The sequence below is a fragment of the Cariama cristata genome, unplaced genomic scaffold (assembly GCF_000690535.1).
Source record: "Cariama cristata isolate BGI_N322 unplaced genomic scaffold, ASM69053v1 scaffold29637, whole genome shotgun sequence".
Lineage (NCBI taxonomy): Eukaryota > Metazoa > Chordata > Aves > Cariamiformes > Cariamidae > Cariama > Cariama cristata.
In genome coordinates, this window is record NW_009627672.1 from 1 (window position 1) to 26,609 (window position 26,609).

Consider the following 26,609-nt stretch of genomic DNA (forward strand, 5'->3'; position numbering starts at 1 on the left):
AACTATCTATGCAATCTTCAGCTGAAAGGGTAGATGAGTTGGAAAAACCTTTTTGGCTCATTGTGATACTCTCACTCTTCACAGGCAAAACCAAAATCACAGTAGTTGTTGGATAAGGCTAGAGTCTGGGATTTTGATACCTGTTTCAAATGAAGTGAAGTTTATATTGTATCCTCTGTGTCTTCATTCTGCAATTGTGCACATGTTTATGAGTCCCTGTGCTCCTACGACCATGGAAAGTATGTGTGACCTGAAAGTCTGTGTGAGTAAATAAATGAAGGAAATCTTATGTCTTCTGAAGGCTGTAATTGTTTACTTATTACAGTGTGGAAAATGGGTGAAGCTTCAGCTGGCTGAATCAACACCAAATTTATTAGAAATTGGCAGCAATCAAGATGAGACTAAAAAACTATTGCAAGACCACGAATTCCTCCTAGCTAAACTTAAGGTAAGATGTGATGACACCACACAAAGATACGTCTAGTCATTATAGTTCAGGTACAACAGTTCATAGAGCTGCCTGGGCCTCCTGTTGCAATGTGGTTGTTAGGTTAAACTCCATGTAGAAAAAAATATGTTCAGCCTCTGTCAGTGCAAGTGATCAAAGTTAGGCCTCTGCACTGGGAAAATATGCTCAGTGTTAATTACTGTTGTTGTCAGAAAATAGTAAAGACGCACTGTCTTTTCCCCTTTATGCATTACTGTCAAGTCAAGTGAAAAATTTGTTTAGCCCTCAGTAAATGCTAAATATAATGGAATGTCAACTTTTTTTTATTCCAAAAATAAAGATATTCCAGGCACATTTTTATTGAATATTAATTGATGTAAGTTACGGTAAGAATGATATCATAACATTAAACATTGCTTGTCTTGAGCTAGGAAGATTTTGGCTAAGTAACAGACCTAAAATCAGATTTTGGCATTCTTGAGAACAGATTACAACAACAATGGCATTTGAACACAGAGTGACATGCTTGCGTAAAAAAGCTGAATTATTTTAAATGTGGATGTTTGACACTGAGAAGAGTCTAAAGGCACCTAAGAAGAAATTGTGTTTTCATGCTTCAATAGGGCAGATTGTCTTTATACCTGTAGACAAATAAATTCCTCTAAAATCTTGGAGCTGTGAACAGCAACTTATCTTAATAGCTTTCATCTATTTTATTTTTTTGAGATTACATAAAATTCAGATCTGAAAGAGCAAATGTGATGTGGTAGGATCAAGTGCATTTGGTTTAACATTAGTGACTATGTGCTTCCCCAGTCATTATAAATCTCAAACATATGTGAGGTAATTTAATACAACATATAGAGAATGTAATCTAATATGATGCATAATGTGGATTTTGAATAGTATGAAGAATAGCATCACAAAAAAACCCCAAAACAAAAAACTACCAAAAAAACCCAGAGAGTGTGGTTCTGCTATCTTTACTTACACAAGTACCTCATCTTTGTTGCCATCAGTGCTACACTCAGGCATTCTTGGAACAAGCTGCTGTATCCTGCTTGAACAACTCGAAATTAGCCGAGTTCTTACACATCGACAACAGGAAGCCAAGTTTTGCCTCCTGACTGTCAAAAATAAATTTTAGAGTGGAAAAAGAAAACATAATAATTCCAATCTTTAAAAGAAAAATTAAGGTTCAAATAACTTTTTACCATCAAGTCAAACCTAAAGTGTTATATGTTTATCTTAAATGTCTTTTGCTAAGGGGAAGAAAATAATATAAATATTGTTCTGAGAGAGATCTTGTAGGTGTTACTGAAAACTTGTAAGGACATGAACAAGAGCAGTAAAACAATAAAGTCCTCTCCATAGACTCCAAATTGAAATCACTGTATCAAAGAAAACAGAAAGGGAAAAAAAAAAAAAGCAACTGATAGGTGAAATCTCTAGATGCATCCCCAAGTTGCTATTCCATTTTTGTTTTAAAATCTTTAAACTAAGTTTCTTTTCATTTAAGAATTATTTAAATAGTGAAAAAATTAAATAATCCAAAAGCATTCCATGATCTGTGATGCTCATTCAGATGTTTGACTTTCTATTCCTATTAGTCTAGATGCATAGAATCTTAAGTTTGTTTTTTCATTTAGCAGCGTTTACCTTGTTTTCTGCTCAAAATAAATAGTAAAATAATAAAATAATCACAAATATTTTAGTTAATATTGATCAAAATGCTAAAATTTTTCAGTCCTTTTTGTGAGGCCTTGTGACTGATTGCTTGAACCCAGATGACTGATACTTATTTGGATCCCCAAAGCTTAATAGATTATATCACATCAGAAAATTTATTATGCATAAACTGTTAAAGAATGCTTGTCATCCAAATATATCAGGAAGTAGTCATTATTTCATGCTTTATACCTGCAGTCCTTGCAAAATTCAGCATTGATTAACAAACATTCTATAAAAGGATTAAGTTCAGAATGACTAATTTTTCCTCAATAATTTAAGGGCTCCAATAATACAGGACTGCAATGTCATTGTAATTCGTACTGACTGTGCCTCTTCCAGACATGACCCTTTCTGTCTTATAGTAAGCTGTTAATACTTGTCAGTAATTATTCAGTCTTAAGTTACTAAATTCACTCATCAAAAGCTTTTACAAGAATGATTCTCAGTCTTCAAAGTATTGATTATAGTAATTTTTTCCACTTAGCATTTGTTAATGAATTATGTACTAGTTATGTGAAGATGTATAAAGAGGTAGTAATGTTTCAGTCTTCAACATTTATGGACATTAAGATTTAGTTACTTATGAGAGGATAAAAAAGAATTTAGAAATATGGGCAGGAGAGGAGTTGAAAAGATGACACAAAATTGCAGTCGTTAGGTGGTCTTTGTTTTGATGGTGTCCAGTACACGCAATTCTATTTGATCTTTTACCTTTAGTGAGCAACATCATTTTGTAAATTTTAACAATGATTAATTATACAAATACATTAACATTATCCCAGCTGTAGTCTTATCCACTGCAGTTTTTAATTCTTCCATATCGGCTACAAGTTGTCATTTTCATTGACTATCTTGTTCTAACAGACTCTATCAACGACAGTTTATGACAGTTTATAACATATTTATTTTTGCTCTTATTAGATCTTCGCATTTGGAATATATTACAAATAGTCAAAAAAAAAAAAAGTAAAGATGAAGCTAAGGTCTGGTGCTCAAGTAAAACTTGTTCCACTTGTGGCAACACTGTGATGATATTTTCTCTCAAGTTTACATATCTTGTAAAAAACACTTATATGCAACTGTAGTAATGCTAATATGACACATAGCAAATCAGAAATACCTTGTTAGAACAGCACATTTACAAAAATGAAGGCTTCCATAAAATAAATTATGAATATCCATCAAAAAACATATCTTAATTCAAAATAGTGTATTTATTACATTTAATATTTGTATTGATGATGCTCTGAATTGCTTCAATGATTAAACTTGTATGAATTTGAAAAGTAGGTAAATGTCATATTAGCTTCATTTGTTTTTTCAGTCTAACTTTTCCAAGAAAGAGGATTAGAAAGTTACATTGTAGCAAGAGGGGAATAATTTTGCGCTTTTTTTCCCTACTGTGCTTCATTAAAAAGAAGGGAGGATGGAATCCTTTTATTTTAGAGCTAGAAATAGTTTACAAGTAGAAAACAGTATAATTAAGAATTTCTCTACCTGGATCCCCCAAAATGGATACAATTTGCTAAGTTGTGGAGTTTTTCAGTCACCTGAATTTAAAGTACAACAGTACGGCAGCTTTGAATTGTTTTTCTATTTTTCTTTTATTGTTGTATTTTAAAAAAATGCAAAATAAATCATGTTTCCTGACAGATACCAGTACTGGCTACACATATGCTTAACTTTGATTAGTTCAATCCAATTCAAAGTTAAGCATTTGTGCAGGACAGGCAAAAATTCCTGAACCAGCAATGATTTGCATGTGAAACTAGTCCTGCCTAACTGATCAGTTTATAGTACTCCTATTGCTAGAGAAAAAGGGATGTAATCCAGATCACTGTTCCAGGGAATTGTTTTTGACTTAGCAATGTTAACAGGAGTTAAAAAAAATCTAAACACCAGTTTGACACTCAATAAGGCAAATGTACTTTAAAGGGTAATAGGAACAGATCTGTTGAATGAGAAAGCAGTAATTTTTAGAACATTTCTTTGCTGCTTTTAATGTTCAGAATTATTGTGATAAAGACTGGTGTGTGTACTTCAGGGCATTAGGAAAAAAACATATCCAAAATAGTTTCATTTGATAGAGTGTACTCTATCACACTCATTACTAATTTAAATTTGTTCCATTGAATTGGAACAAATTTGTTCCATTTAAACACCCTACTATTTTAATAAAAAGAAGAATAAACTTTTGCAAAGGTCCCCTTTTCAAATGTTTATGGATTAGGAAATAGACATATTATTTTTAACAGAGTTGAAATAATTAATGCTGAATAGGAAGAGGTAAAACTGAGACTAAACAAAAAATATGTACATGATGTTTACAACATCTAGGTAAAATTCCTCTCAGTGCTCTTGAAATTTCATTTATATGTATAATATTGATGTCCTTTATAGCAGAAATTATTCTATTTGATTTTGTTGAATTGTCATACTGACTACTAGTAGCCCAGAAGATTAATGAAATTTGTTTAGCAACAGTGACTTAAGAGGTAAACTATAGTTAAGTTTCTTAAATTTGATCAATGATGCCTAATTGATTAGGAAAATTTGTACATGCTTGTCATTTGTTCTAGGCAAACCTACAGATTTGTTTTCCTTTGGACATAAATTTGGTGTTTGTAAGTGTTAAAGAATTACATATTCTTTTATAGTTAATTCACTTGACAGGTCTAGATGCTGCCAATACTTAAATCTATTCACCGTTGCAGGTTCCATGAACTGAAATAAAATGTTTCCTTTGAACATGGTTAAGAATTAAACATAAATGTTTTCAGGTTTGGAATCATAGCCCTTTCTCTTCGTGATTTGACCCTTCAGTAGTCTCAACTAATATGTTCTGATGATAAACTAATATATTCTGTTTCTGTTTTGCTAAATTAGACCATATCAGCAGTAACAGTTTTGTTGGAAACATCAACTTCTGTGATTTCATGTGACTCTCCCTCCCAACATTTGCCTTGTCCTTGTTTAGATGACCCTTGGCAGGTTTATATGTTCTGGAAATGTAAATATATGTATATGTATGTTTTGATATCTCATTCTTTACAATTTCCAAAAATCATGAGAAGAATCAAAGCCAGAAGAACTTGAGACACAAAGCTTTCAGGAGGTAAAATGACATTGATTGCATTTTGCATACACATTTCTCTGCCTTTCTTCTCGGTAATTCATTTGTTTCCAACAGAAGCCCTATCTGGAGATAGCATGCTGTCTTAATGTTTGAATCTCCCAATATTAATTCTTTCTGGCTCATTGGAAAAAAAAAAAAAAAAAAGACGACTGTGCGTGTATGTGTGTTGCCATGCTTTTAGCTATGGCAATGTTAAAATCTCCACTAAGACAAACAACAGCATTCTTGGATTGCTTCCAGAGTTCTGGTTTTTATCATGAAAGGGACTGTGACAGAACCACTACAAAACAGAAATAATTCTAGCCTATAAACTTAAGTTTAAAATCAACACTGTTATTGGCTCATTAACCTGAAGATTGCTCCTAAATATTTTATTTACTTTGATTCACAGGGCATAAATTGCAAAATAGAAACTTATATGCTAATATCCAAGTAAAACATATTAGAAAATTACATTCTTCAAAAAGCAATAATATAATATGCTTATTTTTTGCATTTGATACCTTTTGCATAAGCATTTCAGTTATTTCAAGTAAAAATTTTTTCATAATGCTGATTTTTCAGTAAATTTGTTATGGAAGAAATTATTTGTTAATATCTTCTGAATTATTTGCAATTAATTATTGAGGTGCTTTACAGTACAATTAGCAGCAAAGTTCAGCTGCATTTTCATCACAAAGCAGAGCTAATTTTTGCAAGTGATTTGAAAAAAAAACAGAAAAGGTAAGATTCAATAAATATTTTTTTTAATGTTAGTTCACCTTGCTCACCAGTTTCAATATTTGCATAAACAAAATTCCCACTGAAATAGTATTTTTCTCAATATTTTTATGACTACTTTCTAGGCTTCAAGTTAATAAGTATTTGTGTTGTATAATTTCAGCACTACTTATAAACAAAGATTAATTTTAACAGCAACTCATTGAGGAGGATAGCTTACACCTCTGAAAATTCCACGTTACAATATTCACTATAAGAATCTGAAGTTGGACCTTTGTACTACGTAAAATATAAGCTAAAGTGTGAAATTTGGCCCAAAATAATAATGAAAAGAAATACAGTGAAGAAAGAAGGAAAGAAACCACTGAGCAGGATTTGAGTTTAAAGATAAACTGGGTATAATTCCATAATTATAAGAGAAATGTGTGATCCAGTCAGCTGCGCATGTGAGACTGCTCAAACAATTTGACAAGCCCTACCTGTTTTTCAGGAAATAACAATGACAGACGTAAATAAATGGAAAAAAGAACAAAAGGCAGAGAGTTTTCCAAAGTTCTTTTCTTCCAGAGAAATGCAATATCCACTTCTGATGAGAATATTGCTCATTGGGAGCAATCTGATCCTGAACCTCATCATGAAATGGTGAACTTGAAACGAACCTGATCATGAAAGCAACAGGGTCAGGAGGAAGCAGATGAACTTCAGTAGTATAATAACAGAAATATTATAAAGTTCAACAATCCAAATACAAGGTTGTGTAGTTAAAGTGAATAGCAAATATTTCTATTGCAGCCTTAAGTTTACTACTTGATTGTGGAACAGCTGTTAACAGTTAACAGCTGACTAAACACGATGTCTGTGAGGACAGTCTAGGATCTGATACTTGCAACTATTCTGAAGAGAATTGGGAATTATGAGTGGAAATTTAGGATTCTGGTCATCTATACTAAAAAAAAACTGATATAAAACTGAAGATAGGTGCCTAGTAGGGATATCAAAGGGAAGAGTATCATCTTGTTTCTTAGAGTGGACTAAGAAAATGTTTTCTTTGGATTTAGCAGACTGAGATTCTCGTAAATATATTGCATGGGTAAGCACCACAGGAGAGCAACTGTTTAAGTTGAAGGCCACTGCTGGCATAGGAATATATCTAGAATATGGAGATCATTAAAAGAGGTAGAATGGAAAAGGTTTCTAACTGTCAGAGCAATGTCCCAAAATAGGTTTTCAATGGGAATAAAAGGGGCAAAAATCCTAGGTGATTTTGACTGGCAATAAGAAATATATGTGAAAAGGACTGTCTGAAATTACTCCTTCTAAGACCCAAGGGACTGAATTTGATGACCCAGGTGCTGTGTAATCTTAACAGAGGATAAAAATTCACAAATCTTTGTTTTATTGAAGTTCTTCACTTCTGAGATCTTGATTGTGCTATAGCTAATAATTTAAATCCCTCTTGTTTGTGTTGACATGAACTGCTGAAGATTGTGAATTTTAGTTATGAATTAGATTGACTCAGGAGCTGCTATCTGTTTAAGAAGAAATATTGGGTAGTATTTCAGAGAGAAAAGCATATTTTATGATGACTGGATTCAGGAAGAAAAACCTAAAAATTTTACTGACATGCAATTTCCATTTTTTTGAGATGCAAATGAGTAAAGAAGTTCAGGAAGAGTGAAATCAATTCTACCTAAGAAGTTATGACTGCACCTAAAATATTTGCATTTTTCATTTTTAAAATAATGTGAGAATTTTTTAACATGATCAGGAATATGTTCTTTTTGTAATGAGACTGGTAGAATGAAGTTTTGCAGATGTCTGCCACTCAGGAATATTAGGAGTGAAAGTGCAGGATTTGATCGATTTTTAATTTATATATTTTCATCTAATACTCTTTGTTTCAGTTATATGATATGCTAATTATAATTCTTTGGTATGCTATATTTACATTCCTAATTTTAGCTAGGCCTAGAGTATAAAATTATAGTAACTTTGTACCAAAATACAGTGGCTCAAATATTCCTTAGTACTGCAGTGACTAAACAAATATGTAAACAGTATACTAAATTATATTCTTAATCATGACTACATTTCTTACTGTGGTAAAAACTGTGAAGACTGCAAACATACGCACTCAGTACTGAAGAAGAGACAATTATAATTCAGTGTTCCCTCAGTCCACAGGGTCTTCCAGTCTATGAAATCCCTTGCTGCAGATTGTGTGGCTAGAGCTCATCAGCAAAACTCGTACCTTGTAATGACATATTCTTCCTTCTTATTTTCAGAAAAGATCAATTTTTATGTTTTATTTGAAACTTTCCAGAAAAATGGAAGAGAACCGTAATTTTAAGCATTGTAGTCTGCATTAGGATTCTGTGCATTAATGCTGAAATGTCATGACTTTGAATTTTTCCTTCAATTGAGCATACCAACACTACTAGAAGGGATCTAAAGAGCTGTGTTTTATTATAACTTTATTGCACTTGTAAGTCAGCCTTTCTCTAAACCTTGTCCTCATAAATCTTGTCTGTTCCTTTAGTTTTGTCCTGATGTTAGCAGCCCCATGTGGATTTTTAGGTTGCAACATACTGTATGCTATCCTCTCTAGGCCTCTAGGAAGTTTAAGTCCTACCTGTATCCTGCCCTTATTTTCCTCAGGAGTTTGCCAGTCTCTGACAGGGCTTCAAGCTCCCTGATCGCTAGGTATCTTCCTCTGTCTGCTTTGCTTTGCTTTGCCAGCAGCTTTCTGAATACACGGTAAGAGTGTACTTAAATGTGTACTTTAGAAGGCCAAATTTTGTTTCCCTCCAGAGAGCGAGGGATGTTCAGTGCACAACAATCAGGAAAGGCAAAAGACATTGCCCCTCTCTTTCCATGCTTTTCTAACTGAACATAAAGTACCCAAATAATGGGCAGTGAACAAATGAATTCAAAAGCTATACTATTCATCACAGCTTACATAAATATTTTTCTAGACCTTCAGCTATTCACATTCTGTCTTTGCTACAGCATCAGACCCAAATGTACCCTGAAAATGAGTGGGGGGGTGAGTTATGTGGCTGCACAACTGCTGTGTTACCAGACAGTGAGTGTGTAGGCCATAGGCCTGGGATTGTATCCCTGTCACTTTCCTCTCAGTAAATCTTAACCAGAGCATTGTTCCCTTTAAGCTACCAATGTTCTTTTTAGCTATAGTGAATACAGTGATGTGGAAGTGGAAAGGAAAAACAACATCTCACACAGAAATTGAAATTAGCCTGTAGTTTTTAAAACAATGCTTTTCTGACGTGGTTTTACTGAGAACAACAGAAGTTGCATGTTTGTACAAACTCCTTTTTGACTATGTGCTAGGCATTCCCTATACTGTCAAGCTTCATGCCAACTCCTCAGAGCCCAAAGAGAAATGTACTGTTCTATTTCTTTGTGCTCACAGGGAATGAAAGTTCATAAAAAAGAAACAACATATGAAGTGAAGAGTACTCTGGATGTGTTCATACCACATAATTGTTAATTTGAGAAATAACAGTACCACACACTCAAAGCTGGATGCATTTCTTTTCTTTCTCCCATTCAAATTGGAAAAATAAACCAAACACAAAACCAGACTTTTCCAGGAAACCATATCCTTCCAAATTTGTTTCTGTTCTGTTGAAACAATAAATACCTTTTTTTATATATTTATTGAGAAATCATGCCCAAACAGAAAACTGTAACATTTCATTCCAAAAATGATTGAAATAAAGTTAAGGGTTTACTGGAAAGCTCTATTAAGTTAATTCAATTAAAAAACCCCCACCTCATCAAAATTCAGTTTTCTGAAATATTTTGCTTTCCAGAAGTCATCATTTTTTGATGGAAATACACTTTTTTCCTCTTACTAAGTTTGATTTTTAGGACAAGAGACCCAAGTTGGAAAAAAGGAAATTCCAATTAGATGTTAGGAAAAAAAGATTTTACCATGAAGATGATTAAATTCTAGAACAGGTTGCCCAGAGAAGTTCTGGAATTTCCATTGTTGGAGATGTTCAAGCCTTCGTGGAAAAGTCCTTGAGTAACTTGGGCAAGGGGTTGGACAGATGACCTGCAGAGTTCCTTCCAACCTAAATTATTCTATGATTCTGTGCTGATAAAAATTTCATATTTCAAAGATTAAAAGTATAAGAACAGTAATATCATTCTAGTCCATTTAAAAATAAACTATTCCCATATGTAGTATATAGAAACTAAAATAGTTGAGGGTAAATATTGGAAAAGTTCACAGTAACTGGTGGCTTTGGCAGTTGTGGAAAGTATAATTTCAAACTCATGGCAATAAAACCTTAATATCACTCCGAAGACCATTTTATATATTTGAACTCTTCCTCAAGAAAGTAAAGTTTCCTGTAAAATATTTCTCTTTTTTTACTAGTCTGTCTTCTCAAAATGCAACTGTGTTCTGTTGCTGGAGTAACAGACAAAATGACAACTGTTTTAATACTAAATTAGGGTTTTGTAGTATTACAGGAGCTATCATATAAAAAAAATAAAATAACTGTTTTAAATGTGTGAACCATTTTCAACAGACATTAAAGAAAAAAATAATATTACGTCTATACTTCAAAAGTTCCATGAATCACATGTGAAAACTAAAAAGTTATTATGCATGAACAATTTTCTAATTCTTTTTTGTAACTTTATGCACATTGCTTTTGCATTTCATTAAATAGGGCAGTTTAGTTTGCTTTAAGTTTCAAATTTTCTTTGACTGGGTTTGAATTCATCACAAAGTAATTGAAGGGAAAAAAAAAAATTGCATGAAGCATGACTGACAGTTTTCAAAAGTTATCCCAGTTTTCTCTGTGTCAGGGACTGTATGCCTCACAGCCAATCAATTACTGAAAAATATAGCATACTCGTCAGGTACAAATGTTAATTAAAAACCTGCTTGGAAAAAGGGCTTCTAAAAGAAGGAAATCTAGTTCTGGGCCATATACCAATTTCACAGTGCCCATCCTGAGTAGTTAGGAAAGATTTAACATTTTAAACATCTTTTTAATATGTTGAAACTGATGTAACATTAGGATAAATGCATGTCTAGTTTTATTTCAAAATATAAACCAGTAGTCAGCTCTTTAAAAAGTCAGACTTTGCCACTTTGCCAAGAAATTCCAAATGGAGCTACCTCAGATGCCACCTGTTTTTCCATGGTGTTTTCAGGACAACTGTGAAAGTGGTATGATAATTTGGGGGAAATTAACCTACTAGTGACAAGCAATTTGTGTGTGAAGTTATGAAAATATTTTACCTTTTTTTTTTTTTCTAACACGTCAATATTCAGTCATGACAATGACTAGTCTTCATAAATTAATATTAAGATGTTGAGTTAGTAAAGAGACTACTAGTATCACACATTCATTTAATTCCTCTTATGTTATATTAGTTACAGAACTGGTCTAGAATGTTAAGAAAATCTCATGCTGGCTAATTAATGAATGCCACTACTGTTATAGAGTTGTGCATGCAACCATTTTATGCCTCAGTAAGAAAGAAACATAATAATGACTTCTCTTAGTGCTTTACTTCATCAACTTTTTATCCAGTAGTATTAAAATGACTGTTTTAGAAGTAGCATTTATTTTTTAGACATACTGATAGTGTTCAACAACTGCTCTCAACCCATTCTTTGCCCTTTTATGCCAATGCTATTCACAGACAAAATATGATCAAAAACTGCACTCAGAATTGTCTGGAAGAAAATACAAGTGTTTCACGCTACATAGGAAATGACATCTTTCTATATACTTTAACTTATGGACAGAGAGTATAAATAAATTGCTTCTTTGTTATGGCAGTTTTATTAAACAGGCTCTCAATACCTTATCTGGGAGATACAGTATTTTAGTGGTAAGTGTACAGATACTCAAAAAGATAAAGTTTTACAAAGTCTCCCTTTACTTGTTTCATTCACTATCTTTTCAGTATGGGTTTTTTTTTTTCTGATGATTCAAACATCCATCACGAGTGTGAAAGTGATTTAATTGCTATTACCTGAGTGTGAAAAAATGCTGAGGACCATATTAAGCTTAGAGTCATAGCTGTTCCTTATGAAGTAAATTCAGATCCTGAGTCTTCAATAGTGTGATGTCTGTAGGACATCACCTTTCTCAGGGAATGCGGGAATCTTCTGAATTTTACCAACAGGATCTACCAACATGCGTCTTCTAAAGCCCAGACACAGTTAAAAGTTATCTTTAGTCCTCTTTCCTTTAAAATAGCCTGTCAAAGGGCAGCATAAATTCCATCTACCTGCTGCTGGGGATTTCTGGATTTTTTGGGGACTTGGTTTGTTGTTTTTTTTTTTAAGTGCTGGTTGTGGTCCATGGAGCTATACACGCAAACAGTGATTTTCAGCTAACTAATGACCAAATTCCAAATTGGAGCTTTATGTGAATGTTTGCAATAATTATGATGGGAAGTTTTGGGTGGTTTATTTTTTTTTATTTAAGAAAAAGACTTATGTTTATTCATCAGTTCAATTAATTAGCACAAACAATGTTGAATTGAAAGTACTTGATATAGCACTCCATAATGGTTGCTTAGTTTGAGAGAGTCACTGACTATGCTCCTAATAAATGCCTCCAAGCATTTGTTAGAAAAATTATTATTTGTGCAGGGTCTGCTACAAGCAGTTTATACCTATAAAAGAGATACCCAGGAGCAGCCTTGCACGAGCTACACAAATGTCTCAGTCATTGTTGTTTTAGCACTGTTTCTGAGTTGCCAGTGAGAGAAGGCACTGACTTATTCTGCCTTTTCATCCAGTACTTGGTACTTTTTTGAAGCTATTGAAAGTCAGATCTAGTGTGAAGTTTTGACATCTCAAGAAAAGCAGAAATGATCAGCGTATTCTTACTGGCCAGGAAGGATAAAATGATCAGTGTGTTCTCATTGGCCAGGAAGGGTAAAATACACTGCACACCTTTTTTATTATATAGGAAAACTTTATTGTTTTGGGAGAAAAAAAAACTCTTTATTGTTTTGGGAGAAATTGCTAGTTATTTTTAAAGAGCTGTTTAAGTTAAAAGGAAGCCAACACCCGTAATGACTACGTAAAATTATAGAGTAACAGAAATATACCTTAAAAATGCATTATTTAATTATTTATTTGTTTTCCCCACAGTTTTACTTGCTTTGACAGGTTTTAAGTATTTCCTAAACGTGCTGTACAAAGATTAAAGCAAATGCAGTTCCTTAGCCCCAAAGCCAAGAAAACAGTTATTTTTCTCTTCTGTGAATAATATATATACTGCCTGAAAAACATCTTATCAGCTGTGCAATGAGCATGGATTTTGTAAGAACTGCAGTATAACTGTGTTTCCTGCACTATATATATTTTTTTTAGCTAAATTGAATTTTAGAAATTAAAGTTTATGAATTAAAATTCAAATTACACTGAAAGCATAAATAAAGAAATCCAATTACACTTAAACAGGGCAGGATTAGGTCATATAAGTATAGTAATAATTCTAAAGGTATATGCTACAATTATACTTCTTTAACTATGCCCGTAACTTCAGATATTCTTGTATATTTGCATGTAAGTGATCATGAGCAATGAACAGTTTTGCAAGCTCAAGATAATGCCAAAACTCTAATTGGATTCTGTACTTAACAGTTTCTTCTGTATATAAGTGAATGAAGGTGAGACCATGAAATTATTCAACCAAAAATGATAAGGTAAAGGAACAATTGATAGGTGTCTGAAGAAGTTAAACAATATTGTGGACAGTAATGAAAAATTTCTGGATAGTTTTCTGCATATGGGTAATGTAGTATTTGGCTTATTAGAAACCGATGTTGTTTCAGTTTTGAATGTTATGTTCTGAGTTCTGACAGCAGGTCTGTCTTATGGTTATATCTTGTGTAGACATCTGTGAACTGACTAAATCAATTAGCTCAGACTTAGCTAGCAGTGTAGCAGCAGTAGTGCCATGAGTTTCAAATGGTTTATGAATTGTTGTGGTACAATTTTATCAAATATCTCACAGCTCTTCCACCTGGATATTTTTTTAATAAATGATTCTTTGAGAGTAACTTTCCAAGTGAAGAGAGGTGTTCATTTCAATTTAATACAATACAATGAGATCTTGGTGATCTATATTGACTTTAAAAAAAAAAAAATTTAAAGACAATCAGCAGTAAATCTTTATGAGCAGTGGTATTCAATGTATTGTTAACTCATCACTTTAGTCCAGTTTTGTAGTGAGATAATTGGAGGGGAAGATCTTGCACCTGCCCCAGGTCTTGCTGGCTCAGAAATGCATTTCTTCTGTCCCATGTTCTCCTTTCTGGCTCCTGTTTCCTCTTTCCTTTTCTTAGTCAGGAGTAAAAGTGAACAGTTTTTTACAATGCACAGAGAAATGCCATTTTCTATGTACCCCTTACAAGATTTTCCTGTACTCTAAGCAGCTCCAGAATATTTGACTATGGAGCAAGCTTGAATTATCAGACTTGATCAGGCTATAAGAAATTTTGGGGGTTTGTCTTTTTTATTGCTACATAAACTGGCTTGAGGAGTTTAAAATTCAGTAGCTTTCTTATTGAAGATTACACTGAAATAAAATGTGAAGATCAGATGCACAAACTTCAGTGCAACTTTTTGCAGCTCTGCATAAGATTTATCAAGATTTAGAACTATTGTGAATAGTTCATGCCTTGGTATCCTCCTTGCAATAGAAAGTTTCTTTTTTTCACTGAAACCAACCTTAGCTACATAACATTTTATAGATAATGCTGTTGAAATGAGATAATTCTGTAGCAGCAGAGATACACAAATATCTCAGAATGTTTGAAAGCAACTTTGTAAGCTATAGACTACATCTAAAAATGTCTGCCTATAAATGAGGGTAAACTGTGTGTTATAACATGAAATAATTTTAATTTAGTATTTAAAAAAGAATAAAATCACATGATCTTTCACTTTCTTTATAACCTTCGAGGGTAAGAATCTGTGATGAAGCACAGCACCCGTAGCAAAGGGTGAAGTAGTTTGAGAAGCAATAAGCTATCTTTGAGTTACCTTAACCCTGGGCTGGAACATCTGCTGAACTGATGAACAAAGCATGGAGGGAGCAAAGAAACAGAAGACAAAAGGCTTTTTCAGTAATAACTATCAGGCCTAGTGATCTCACTCCACATTGCTTTATGTTTCTATCCTCACCTGGCAGACGACTGCTTCAAGAAACAAATCTCATGGTTTCCCTTTTCACTAGAGCTGCACTTTGCAGGCTGGAGATAAACTGGGGGCTTTCAGGGACTCCAGATCTCTGCAAGCCTCTGGAAGTGACTGGAAAGTGAGAGGACAAGAATCTCACCCATGGGATCAATTGTTAAAACTGTGGATTTGGTTTGTCCCTTGCCTGTGGAGGTTAGGTAGCTACCCAGAGAAGGAAGTATCCTCACCAGTTTCCAGGCTTCTCTCCAAATTTTAGAACAATCCAAACTATTAAAATTTTAACACTGCATAAAAGCAAATTGACATTTAGTACTTGAACTCTGACATGAACTTTCACTTCCTCCTAAAAGATTGTACAAGTGAATAAAAATCAAAAAATCAAAAAGCCACATAGACGTAATTTGTTGTAGGACATAGCCCTAAATTTTAGGTCTATTTTAAAACAAACTTTAAGACATAACAGCTATTTCCTAGTGTTGGGTGATAAACAACAAGAATGGAGTATGACGCAGTCTGCACATGAAACCTTTGTTCATTATTTTGTTTTCCCTTTCGTGATCTCTTATGCCTTCATTTATCAGTAGTTAAGCTATTGAAAAAAATTAATGAAATGCATGAACCTTATTTATTTTCCATTTTTATAGCTTTTAAAAACCTCATATCTTATTTCCTGATTCATGATTCCTCTAGAATATTCTTTTTCTAGAAGTGAAATAGTGTTAGTGTTGAATTTGGGTCTTGAGTACTATTGCTTTGAATAAGCTGAGCTGTTAGGAAAGAGAAAAGAGTGAAACATTTTTCTATGTCCTGTAAACAAGCAGAGGCATTTCATATTATGTTACCATATATAGTTAGAAAATATTGATTATTTTGATGAAATTGGACAGAGAATAAAGCAGTGTGACATGGAAAATTAGTAAAAATTTCCTCTCTTATATGTCTGAAAAGCTGTTCAAATTATCCTTGACTGTGTCTTCATGATAACAAAAACATTGTTTTATACTGTGCTTTTATTGGGGTAGCCTTTTAAAATCATCTTGCAAGCAGTCTGGCTGTGTTTTCAAAATACATTTTGAGAATCAATATCTAGGTCTGTTTTGAAGGAATGTAAATGTCATATCCTGCCTTTATGTTGTCTGTGAAATGTAATGAATAATAACATGGACAGCTGGCATTACAAACAAATTGGAAGACTAAAATATTTTTATTGAATGTATAGACTATTTGAAGAGCAGCATATTATAGTTATATGTACTCATTTACCTATTGGCAAATGGCTTCAATTAAAGAAATCGTTCATTAGTATTCCTTGTGCAAAAGCTTAGAAACAAATTTAGTGGCATAATTAGCAAGATAAGAATGAAATACCACAAGTAACTACCAATTTTACCAGCATTATATAACACAGTAGAAATGCGACTGCACTATTAATGCAGGTTTGCCTTTGATTTGCTTGATCTGTTTTTATCCTGAAAATCCTGTGTGTCTGAAGTTAACCAACAAGTGGAAAATAGAGGATGGGGCCTGAAAAGATCAGTGAAGTGGCCTTCCAGATGAAGTAACTTCCTTCTTCCTGTTAGTATTGTATTGACCATTGGACTTCTCAAGACCTTGCCTAAAATGTAGTGTTCTCAAACAGGTGAATAATATAGACAAAGACGTGCCCTATTATGCAGCCATCATGCCTGTAGGTTACTTTTGAAGGTAATTGTCAGTGGAAAGAAAAAACAACCAAACCTGCATTAGTTTCAGTAAACTGTAATCTGTTTTCTAAGAGAGACAGGAATACTATATACTACCTGTTTGGTAATTTCCCAGTTCCTTGATAAATATCAGGGAAAATAATCCCTAACTCTTGGTCATTTTTAACTTAAAACAATGACTGCTAGCATATTAAAACTTCAGATTTGTTTTCTAGCCATCACTTGGCCTAAAACTGAGCTTTTTACTTTCAGCAGAATGATTTTGACTAAACACTTAGAATTCTCATGTCATTTTATGGAATAATTATTTCAGATGTCTCAAATTCATTCTGCACTAAAACCCAATATTCCTTACAGCATTGTTTTTCCAATAATAAGACACAGTCTCCTTTTGCTGAACTTCTGTTATATCTTAAAGGAATGTCGCAATTAGGAAACCCAACAAATAAAGGAAAGTGGACATAATGAATGGGGTCATGAAAGCAACATTTTCCATGTTTTTATTTTTTAGCTTAAGGCAATCACTTTTTCAAATGAAGTCAAACTTGTCTGCTAAAAGCAAATGTTTGATCTATAGAAGTTAAAAAATCATTTTTTACCTCAAAAATATTGGTAAAGCATTTTCAGCTGTATCTAGTAAGAACTCTGAAGTATGTCTACATTAACCTCATCGTACCCTGCGTCACAGGACAATGAAGTCACATCCTTCTATATTTCATTCATTCATCTTCTGTCATGATATTTCCTTTATTCTACACTTTGACCTTCAAACTTCCACAAGGCTTTCACAAAATCTTTTCTTCTAGGTGCTAGGAAACAAAACCAACTTCCTTTAGATCTGTTAGCCAGGATTCATCCAACGCAAGTAGCACTTGGCAGGTAGTACTTGTAGTTTAGCCTTTTTTTGAGGTTGAACAAAGAACCAAAGCTTTGTTGGCTCTGAAGAGACTGTGCATATATTTAGGAAAATCCAGTATTACATGGACAACATAATTTTTACAGATTTGATAGTATAAAAATAATTTAGATATAATGATGCGAAACAATAAAAGAAAAACTAAGAAAGGTTTGAAAGAACTGTTAAAGATTGCAGTGAAAGATGGATTTTAATTTAAAATTTTCATAAGCTTCGTTCATTAACTTATCGTTATCGTTGTTTTCATGAAGCTGAGTTTTAAATTTTATTAATTGTACAATCATATAATCTCTGTGGTTTAAAAATTATGAGTCAGTGCTGCTTTTTTTTTATTTCTAATAATATGGGTTCTGACTGCTGCATGTAAGACTAGAAAAAAACCTGCAGCAGCCCTTAGTTACCTTGTCAGCTAGATAAATATTCTTGAATAAAAGTTGACTGGAGTACTTCGGATTAGATCTCCAAGGCCAACTGTTTTTCCTGAACTGATTCTTGCCAGGTATTGTGGTATAATGGAGATATAAAACAGTTTCTATCAATAGTTACATCAATATCTACTCCATACAAATGACCTCATTTAAAGTCAAAGCATCATTTTAAATGAATGTTAATTAGATTTCTACTTAAATACAGAAAAGGTAGCAATTGAGCTTTTCTTCTCATGTGAGGCAATCAGGATGGGAATTCAACAGAACAAAAAGAATTGGTTTTAACGCAGGATTAGAAAGCAGCAATTTCCATTCCTGGTATTCAGAAAATAAAATGGAGCATGTCTTGTTCTCACTGGCTTTTGATCAGATGGTCTTTTTGATAGCTTTGTCGCTAAATAATAAGCATGCATTCATGTTGCTGTTAACAACATTTCTATATGCTGTAGAAAAAGATCAGTTTGTTGGAGCTGCTCTTATGCCTGTTAATTTTACCACTGTTCGTTTTCATAGTTGGCTGTCTGTGAAGTTAAGTTAAAATAATTTAATTCTATTTTTTTCAAAGAAAGACTAAAAGTTCCATAGTTTATTATGCTATTCTCACAGTACTTATTTTAGAGAGAACTAATGAGCCTCTTCAAGTTGACTTGTGTAGTATACAAGCTATAGGGAGGACTGGAGGTTATGGTTCTGTGTTTAGAACAATAAAGTTTTCTGCAATTTCTTCTTTTCAGTTGGATCTGTCAGGAGAATTTGAAGTTTTCCAATTCTTTAGCCTTTATTAGAGTCTGTGTCATGAGAATAAGTTACCATAGATTTTAATTTGCCTAATAGATTTCTTTTCCCATTACACATTCATGTGATAGCACCTGTAATAACTGCAGAAATTGGCTCTTTATTAATTCATGTTCATGATAAAACCCAAGACAGGGGGGAGGAGGGAAGAATATAGAAGAAATGATAATCAATTTTTCTGACACACTGAAGATTTTTAACATAAGCTGGAAATGGCCCAGCAGTTATTTTTCTCATGGTGAGGTTAGTAAAGGGAATGAAACATAGCAGAATGATTTTCTTGACAATAGTGTGTTATTATTTGGTGTCCAGCTTGACCAATGCAGAGAGCTGAACTTGAAACATTGCATAAATTTGGTGTTTTTCTGGAGTATTTGTGCATATGTTTAAGCTACTCTGTAGCTTGTCTGGATTGTGTTGACATCATTGGAGACTTACGAGTAAGTTACCTTACAAACTTTTAAAGCCTGTAATGTCGGGTAATGTAATATGATGGCATATGAAAGAAGATTCAAAATACTTGCCTTTGCTACCACATCCAGGAAGATCTATGTTTAAGGAGATGTGAACCCATTTGAATCTAAATATTAGAGATAGAGACAAATTCTCTTAACACTTGTTTTAAAATTAAATTTCATAAAAATATTGCCTCTTAAGTGCAGATGAAATTTGGAAGCTTGCTATGAAACATGCAGGACCAGCTACACTCCTATCACTAGAAACTGGAAGTAAATCAGTAGGAGACTTGCAGGTAGTTTATCAGACCCACTGAAAAAGTATCCTGACACCAGTATCAGCACAGTGTTTTGGATTCTGTTTACAGATTTCTTTTTCTTTCTTTCTTCTCAGGCTTTGGAAGACCAGGTATGGGACCTGCTGCATGAAGCAGACAAGGCTGCAGAGGAGAACAAAGAAAAGAGTCAAGTTTATGATGCCATGGCGGAGACCCTTGGAGATGCATGGGATGCCCTCATCATTATGTTAGAGAAGCGACAGACACTTCTGGAACTTACTTCAGTGTTCTTTGAAAATGCTCTGGAGGTTTGTATTTAAATCAAATGACTCAATTTGAAACCTCCCACATCTTACAGGTACTCTGTCTACTGTAATTTTACTCTGTTATATACATTCGTTGCATTCCTAAAGGTTGAAGCAATTAAGAAAATAAAAATCTCTAGATGCATCCTTCCTTTTCCACCTTCTGGATAGTTCAGGATAAAACTGAACAAAAAAAAAAGGTAGAATTTAAGAAATATATTAGTCATGATGTCTCCAAAATTTGTACTTGACAGAAAATGGCAGTGAAAAATGGAACTGGACCAAGACCTAAAATATGTAATTCAGTAGCTATCAACATTCTGCAGGATATCTTTCTTTCCTTATGATTCAAATTGTTTGGCATTGAAAGGACTAAATTTTCAGATGCCTTCACTAATGCTACTGAAGATTGGCCAAGGAAGGTTTTACACTGAAATATCTTCACATCTATTGTAATTATGCAAACTAAACATCAGTCTAACTTGCCAGTCTTTTACCTGAGACTTCCATGTGCAGATATGCACAAAAGCACAATTGTGTGAGCCCAGAGACAGATTTCAGAGTGTTGTCTTTCCTCGATTACCCATTTCTCTCTGTCTCTTATCCTAGTTCACCAATATACAGGGAGCTAAAGCAGAGAGGGATTCCATGCCCTGCAGATGTGTGCGCACCCTGTGTAGCTTTGCATTCAATTCTCCGCACATTCCTGGATTTCTACAATAGCCCAGTGCCACCTATTAATTACAGAAGCAACCATTCTACTGCTAACCGTCCAAGATCAACCATCTACTAATTATTGTGTCCTGGCAATGTGTATTATACAAAGAAATCAGTACAGAGTTGGCATAAGTATCCCTATGACAAATTCTGTACTACCAAGGCTGACTTAGTGCAGCCTAAATCCTTAAGTGGCCAGCTGAATTGCCCTTGCAACAGGCTTATATCATTAAACCAAAGTGCAGCAGCTGGAGCACGGCAAAGATCACATCCATTATATATAGAAAGAAAAAAGAAATGCAGTATCGATTTAAATAGGAGTTGCTGAAACTTATTATGGAAGTTTCTTTTCTTTAAATGACAGCTTGTGATTATGGAAATTTTTGTTTTATTGTGATAAAACACAAAACATATCACAAGAAGAGCCTTTAGTGAAAAAAAGAACTGAAATCTCAAATGTTGATACCTAATGGATTTCTTTTATAGCATGCAGATCAAGAGGAAGAAAAATGTGGAACAATTGAAAAGACAGAAAAAGCAGAGTGCTTGCTTTTCATCTTCCTTAATTTTACCATATATTTCAACTTTTTTTTTTTTTTACACTGAAACACAAGTTTGAACTCTACTGATTTCTTCATTCTTGAAATGAAGTAGTAGAATTGATAAAGATTGGCTAAGGTGCAGAATATGTGTCTCAACTCTTTCTTAGCTACTCATACTTGGAATTGCACCTGCAAAGGTGGAAGCCAAATAAAGAATTCCAATCTTAGTTTTAACAATCTCAGCAGATTACCAAATCTGCTCCAGATCTCCCTGAAACACAGTATGTTTCAATATGTAAAATACGGAACCCATGGAAAAATGAGCTGTAAAGGACTAACTTCAGTCTTGATTACAGAGATGCTGTTTCCCTACTATAATTAAGTACTGTGTTTACCATAATATTAGTTAGCTTAGATTTGCTACTCATTTCTGCCATCAAAATATCCCTTTGAATATTGTGTCTCTGTCTATGTTGCCCTTAAATGTGTTCTTTTTTTTTCCCCCTCAATACTCCAACATTAGAAAGAAGTTCTGGGAAGGAGACCTAAGTTAAGACTTCATTCATGTTAAATGATTTTACTGAAGGCTTTGAAATGAACAGATTCTTCCATAAGAATTTATTTTCAGTGAGTCTGAAAGCTATGTAGGAAAGATGATTCATAAAGTGACAAACTGTGATTACAGAACATGTCAACTGAAATCTGGGCTCCCTCAATCAATAAGAAACTCAAAAAACCAGGAGGTGTGTAGAGGCCACAAAGCATCTGTATCTAGCAGTCACTAAAAATGCCTTTTCCCAAGAATTTACAAATTCTCATGAACTTTCCTTATAATACGGCGATTATGATGGAGTTCTACAAAAGAAAATTATACTGTGCTTCTTCCCACCCTTTGTTTTTTTTTAATGCAGTTTGCTGTTAAAATTGACCAAGTTGAAGATTTCCTGAAAAATGCCCAAGAGTTTGACAATATTGACTCTTTGAGAGAACTCCTTCTGCAACAAGAGCATCATACAAAAGGTACAAACAGTATTCCACTCCTGATGCTGTGTGATTGTGTGCTGACTCCTTGAAGGATGACTTTACTTTTCTTGTGCATATCTAAAAAAGAAAAAAAAAATCTTAGCACAAATTTGAAAATATTCTATTTGGAAAAAATATAATGGTGAAATAACTCTTTATAAGGCCTCCTGAAAGACATGAAGCTCCTAGTTTTGAGCTAGCTCTCTCATGGTTCCACCTTTGCTGCTGCAGAGCAGCTAGTGGTAAACTTGTATTCTGATGTCAAGGCAGTCCAGCTCAGATGAGCTGGTAAGAAACCAAGCTGAATTTTAGTGCTGATTGGCAAGCAAGTTCTAAAATCATCCTTCTGTTCCATGGGAAAATTCATCAAAGTTATCATAGCTACTAATGAATTAGCATTTTCCTATGGAAATCTTTCCATTAGAGCATTTCCAGTCAGCTCTGGTAACAACCCCCTGCAGAGTCCTGCAGTTTGAGTGGCCAGGGGAGAACTCTGCCCTCTGCTTTCCTTTGCCCAGGGATGGGGTTTGAAGCAGAAGTGGTGAAGTGAGGGTGGGAGCTATGACATATGGTGACAACTAACCAGCTTCAGAAACTATTTGCCTACAGTGGTTCCCTGTATTTTGCTTCTGACTTTGAGGAGTGGGGCTGTGTTCCACTTCCCCATTTAGTTGCCCAGTATCTTCCAAGAGCTTCTGCAGCAAGAACTGTAACACTTTTGGAAAAAAAAGTACTCTCTCCCCTTCCACCACAGCATTCATGCACATATGTTTGCCTGGAAAAATTCTTCCATGTGACTTTATTTGTTCATTTAAATTTTCATGTGAAGCATCTTCTACCATGTTGTGGTATTCTAAATTCAAAAAGGACAAAAAAATTTTCTCAAAACCAATCTTATTGTGTGGATACTTCAGACGCCTTTGCAATTCCGTATGTTTCTGTATTTTTTTATAAGATTTCAAACTCCATCTTCATAATTTTAACCAAATTTTGCTACAAAATTACTAACTGGCAGAATATCAGTTATACTTTATTATTCGCTACTGGAGTGCCAGCTTAAATATTTTTAGCTGCCTTGAGTGCCAGGTATTCTTCTCAGTAGACTGAAGAGAGAATTGAACTCAAATAACTCTAATATTGGTTTCGGGGCTTCCAATTCAGTCTTCATGGCAACAAAGTGCTCACTGTATAGCAATTTTAACCTGAAATATCTGGCAGTAATTTATTGATGAAAAGAGGGTCTATAACTGTAAGAATCAGATGAAATGTTTTGCCAGAGAAACACTGCTTTGATGGGGATAACCCTTCCTTCAGATGGAGGAAAGTGGTTGCAATTGATTGGCTTCTTAATCTACCTTAAGTTCATCTAATTTGGAAAACTGATATTGAGCTATTTGATAAAACCCAGTGTTTGTATTGCTTTCTGCAAGAAGGGTACTATCTACCCACTCCCAAGTAAGGTGGCTGAAAATATGACCTTTACAAAGTATTGACTCTACCAGTATGCAATAAGTAGTTTATCATGAATATTTACCACTTAAAAAAAAAAAAAACCCAAAGTTTTGAAACAAATGCATTTCAAATCAGAATAAAAAAGGTGAAAACATATTAATTATCCTAATTTACCCATTTTTATCTGTATTCCATTTTGGATGGACTGAAATGGAACATTTCTGATTAATACCACCTTTCTGGAAGGCAGGAAGTAAAATGGGCAGGCTTGTTGCACTGAACTAACAGAAACTAAACTCTCCTGTTAGCCCTTGGTGGCTGGAGAAGTGGAAGTATTCCACTTCTGCATCTTCCCTAGGTGCTCTGTATAAAAGGTGGAGATTTAGGGTGCTTTGCCTTGAGTTACCAGTAGATATACTCAGCTGGGAAGATGAATGTTTCAGCTGTTTGCTGCCTGTCATTGGTCACTTCACTAGCAGCTCCTTGCAAACATTCCTTTCTTATATTTTTTTTCATGTGTATCTTGCCTCTTATTCTGGCTTGGTTCCCCTTCTTCCTCATTTCGTACCTAAAAATTTTCCCTTTTCATTTGAAGACTTATAAATACTAATTGTTGTCTGTTCAATAAATTTTGTACTATGTGGCTTTAAGGACCTGGAACAAATCCAGACACATGACTAGTGGGTCATTTAAGTGTACTAATCCACTTAATTTTAACCCTGAATATACCTAGGTAAAGGTTATGGAAAGAAGGTAAGAGTTCCTGATATTCATGACTTATTTAGTCATAAGCTTGTATCAGCCCCCAGACAAGGGAACATTTTCTTTCAACTTCTGGGGGGACATAAAGACCTAATCTTCGCTTGCATCACTAATGAAAAACTACAGAGGCTACTGACTCACACAGAAAGCAGGGCAGGAAATTCCACTTCAACTTTCCTGAGGATAGGGAAACCATCAAAAATAACTCAGTTTTGAGAAAACAATAGCACTTCTGGGTTTTATCTCAATGGCTCTCAGTACACCATTGTATGTGTGCATATATATTGTATTATTTGTACCTGTCTACACCCTTATATCTTTGTATGTTTATATACCAGCTGTCCAAGCTGAAATGTCTTAGGATATATACCTTCCAAAGTAAGTATTTATAACCTGTTCATGCAATGCATGGAAATATGTTATGCTCATGTATTTATGACGTAGTTTTAAAAATACTTGAGTAATATTTGAAATACACTACTAGAATTACAAAACTCATTGGGATTTTTTTCCTATCAAATTCCATTCTTACAGAACTTTTGGAAAAGTCACTTGCACTTTTAAACAAAAGCCAAGAGCTAACTGAATTCATACAAGAATTCAAATGTGAAGGGCCAAATGCGAATCCAGAGATGATTCAGGGAGCCCACAACAGCTGCTTGAAAATTGACAATCTCCTTGAAATGCTGCAAGACAGGAGACGACAACTGGACAGATTTCTTAAACATCAGCGCCAAGGACTGGAGCAGGTTCTGCAAATTTGTTTGTGGCACCAGCAAGAGAACCAGGTAAGACATACAGAATATTAAGGGAAGTCACAGAACAAAAAAACATCTAGGAACTGCTTTACAGTAGAGACAATTACAGAAAAGGAGCTTAAATATATTTATTGGGCCAATATCCCTGGGCCACTTCTGTTTGAGAGCCTAACTTTTGAATGTTTGACTTTGTAACTATACCATCCTCGTAATTTATTTTAGTATAAATTTAATGTCTTCAAAAGCACTATTCCATTGTGTGGATCCCTCTAGATTCCCTTCAAATTGAATTCCCAGCACAAACAAGCCTCTAGCCACATGAGCGATAATAGTCACTGGTAATAGCAATTACAACTGCAGAAGGCTGTTCGTGGACTAGTAAGTTAAAGATACAACATAATTAGCCAGTTGGTGTGTCTGAAAGCAGAGGAGTATTTTGGTCTTGGAGTCAAATCAAAATTCTTTAGGGTACTGTAGTGATTGCAGGTTTTTCACACCAGCAACTTGTTTCTCTCTTGTTTCTCCCATCTTTGCTCCCACCTCTTACTGAATTTCTCAAATACAACTTGTTTTTGTACCTTCCTTTCAGAGCTCAGATACATTTAAGTCTTACTCTTTCTCTTCCTCTTTCTAGTCCTACTGTTCTTTTTCCTTTTCACTCCTTATCTCCCAGCGTTCAGATCAGATAGCTTTTTTCTCTTTGTGCTCTGTATTATCAGAGAAACTTCTGCAATGTAAGACTATCTCCTCTCATTTTCCTTGAGAAACACTACATATACTTGACCAATTTGTCAGAAAAAATATATGGGGAGAGTCCTGCTCAACCTCTTTGGGTATTAAGTATGCTGAGGAGGAGGAACCTATGCAAATTTAACTGCCAAAGTCTAAGAAGACTAAAGCTGAGTTAATTTCAATGCTTTGTAAATAGTCTAAAATTTTATATGGACCTCTGACAATAGAGTCTTGATTGTGATACCTCTGTAAGTTTCCTTGTTTCCCCCTATATCAGAGGAAAATGTTAGAAACTGTTAGCAGTAGTCTATTCTGTAGGCACTAACTTTGCCTGTGAGGTTGTTTAAGACGAGAAGCACCTTATTCAACAAGCACAAGTCTTTGTAATTTTGCCTAGCGACAACAAAGTTGTTGAGGTACATAAGAAAGCTGACAGCCTTATTTCTGGAGCACTCAATACCAGTAGCTGCCAGAAACAGAGCAAGAATTACTTA

At 34.3% G+C, this 26,609-nt stretch overlaps 1 protein-coding gene across 1 annotated transcript in view; it reads left to right on the forward strand.

Moving 5' to 3' along the window:
• Nucleotides 1–301: 301 nt before the first annotated feature.
• Nucleotides 302–26,609, forward strand: part of CCDC141 (coiled-coil domain containing 141) — a gene marked incomplete at its 5' end in the record, with an annotated part of 89,302 nt that continues 62,994 nt past the window's right edge. The window contains 4 exons of the mRNA XM_009704523.1: nucleotides 302–448; nucleotides 19,941–20,132; nucleotides 22,300–22,408; nucleotides 25,160–25,413. Of these exons, the coding sequence (XP_009702825.1) occupies nucleotides 302–448; nucleotides 19,941–20,132; nucleotides 22,300–22,408; nucleotides 25,160–25,413 (702 nt within the window). The remainder of the gene's footprint in view (nucleotides 449–19,940; nucleotides 20,133–22,299; nucleotides 22,409–25,159; nucleotides 25,414–26,609) is intronic.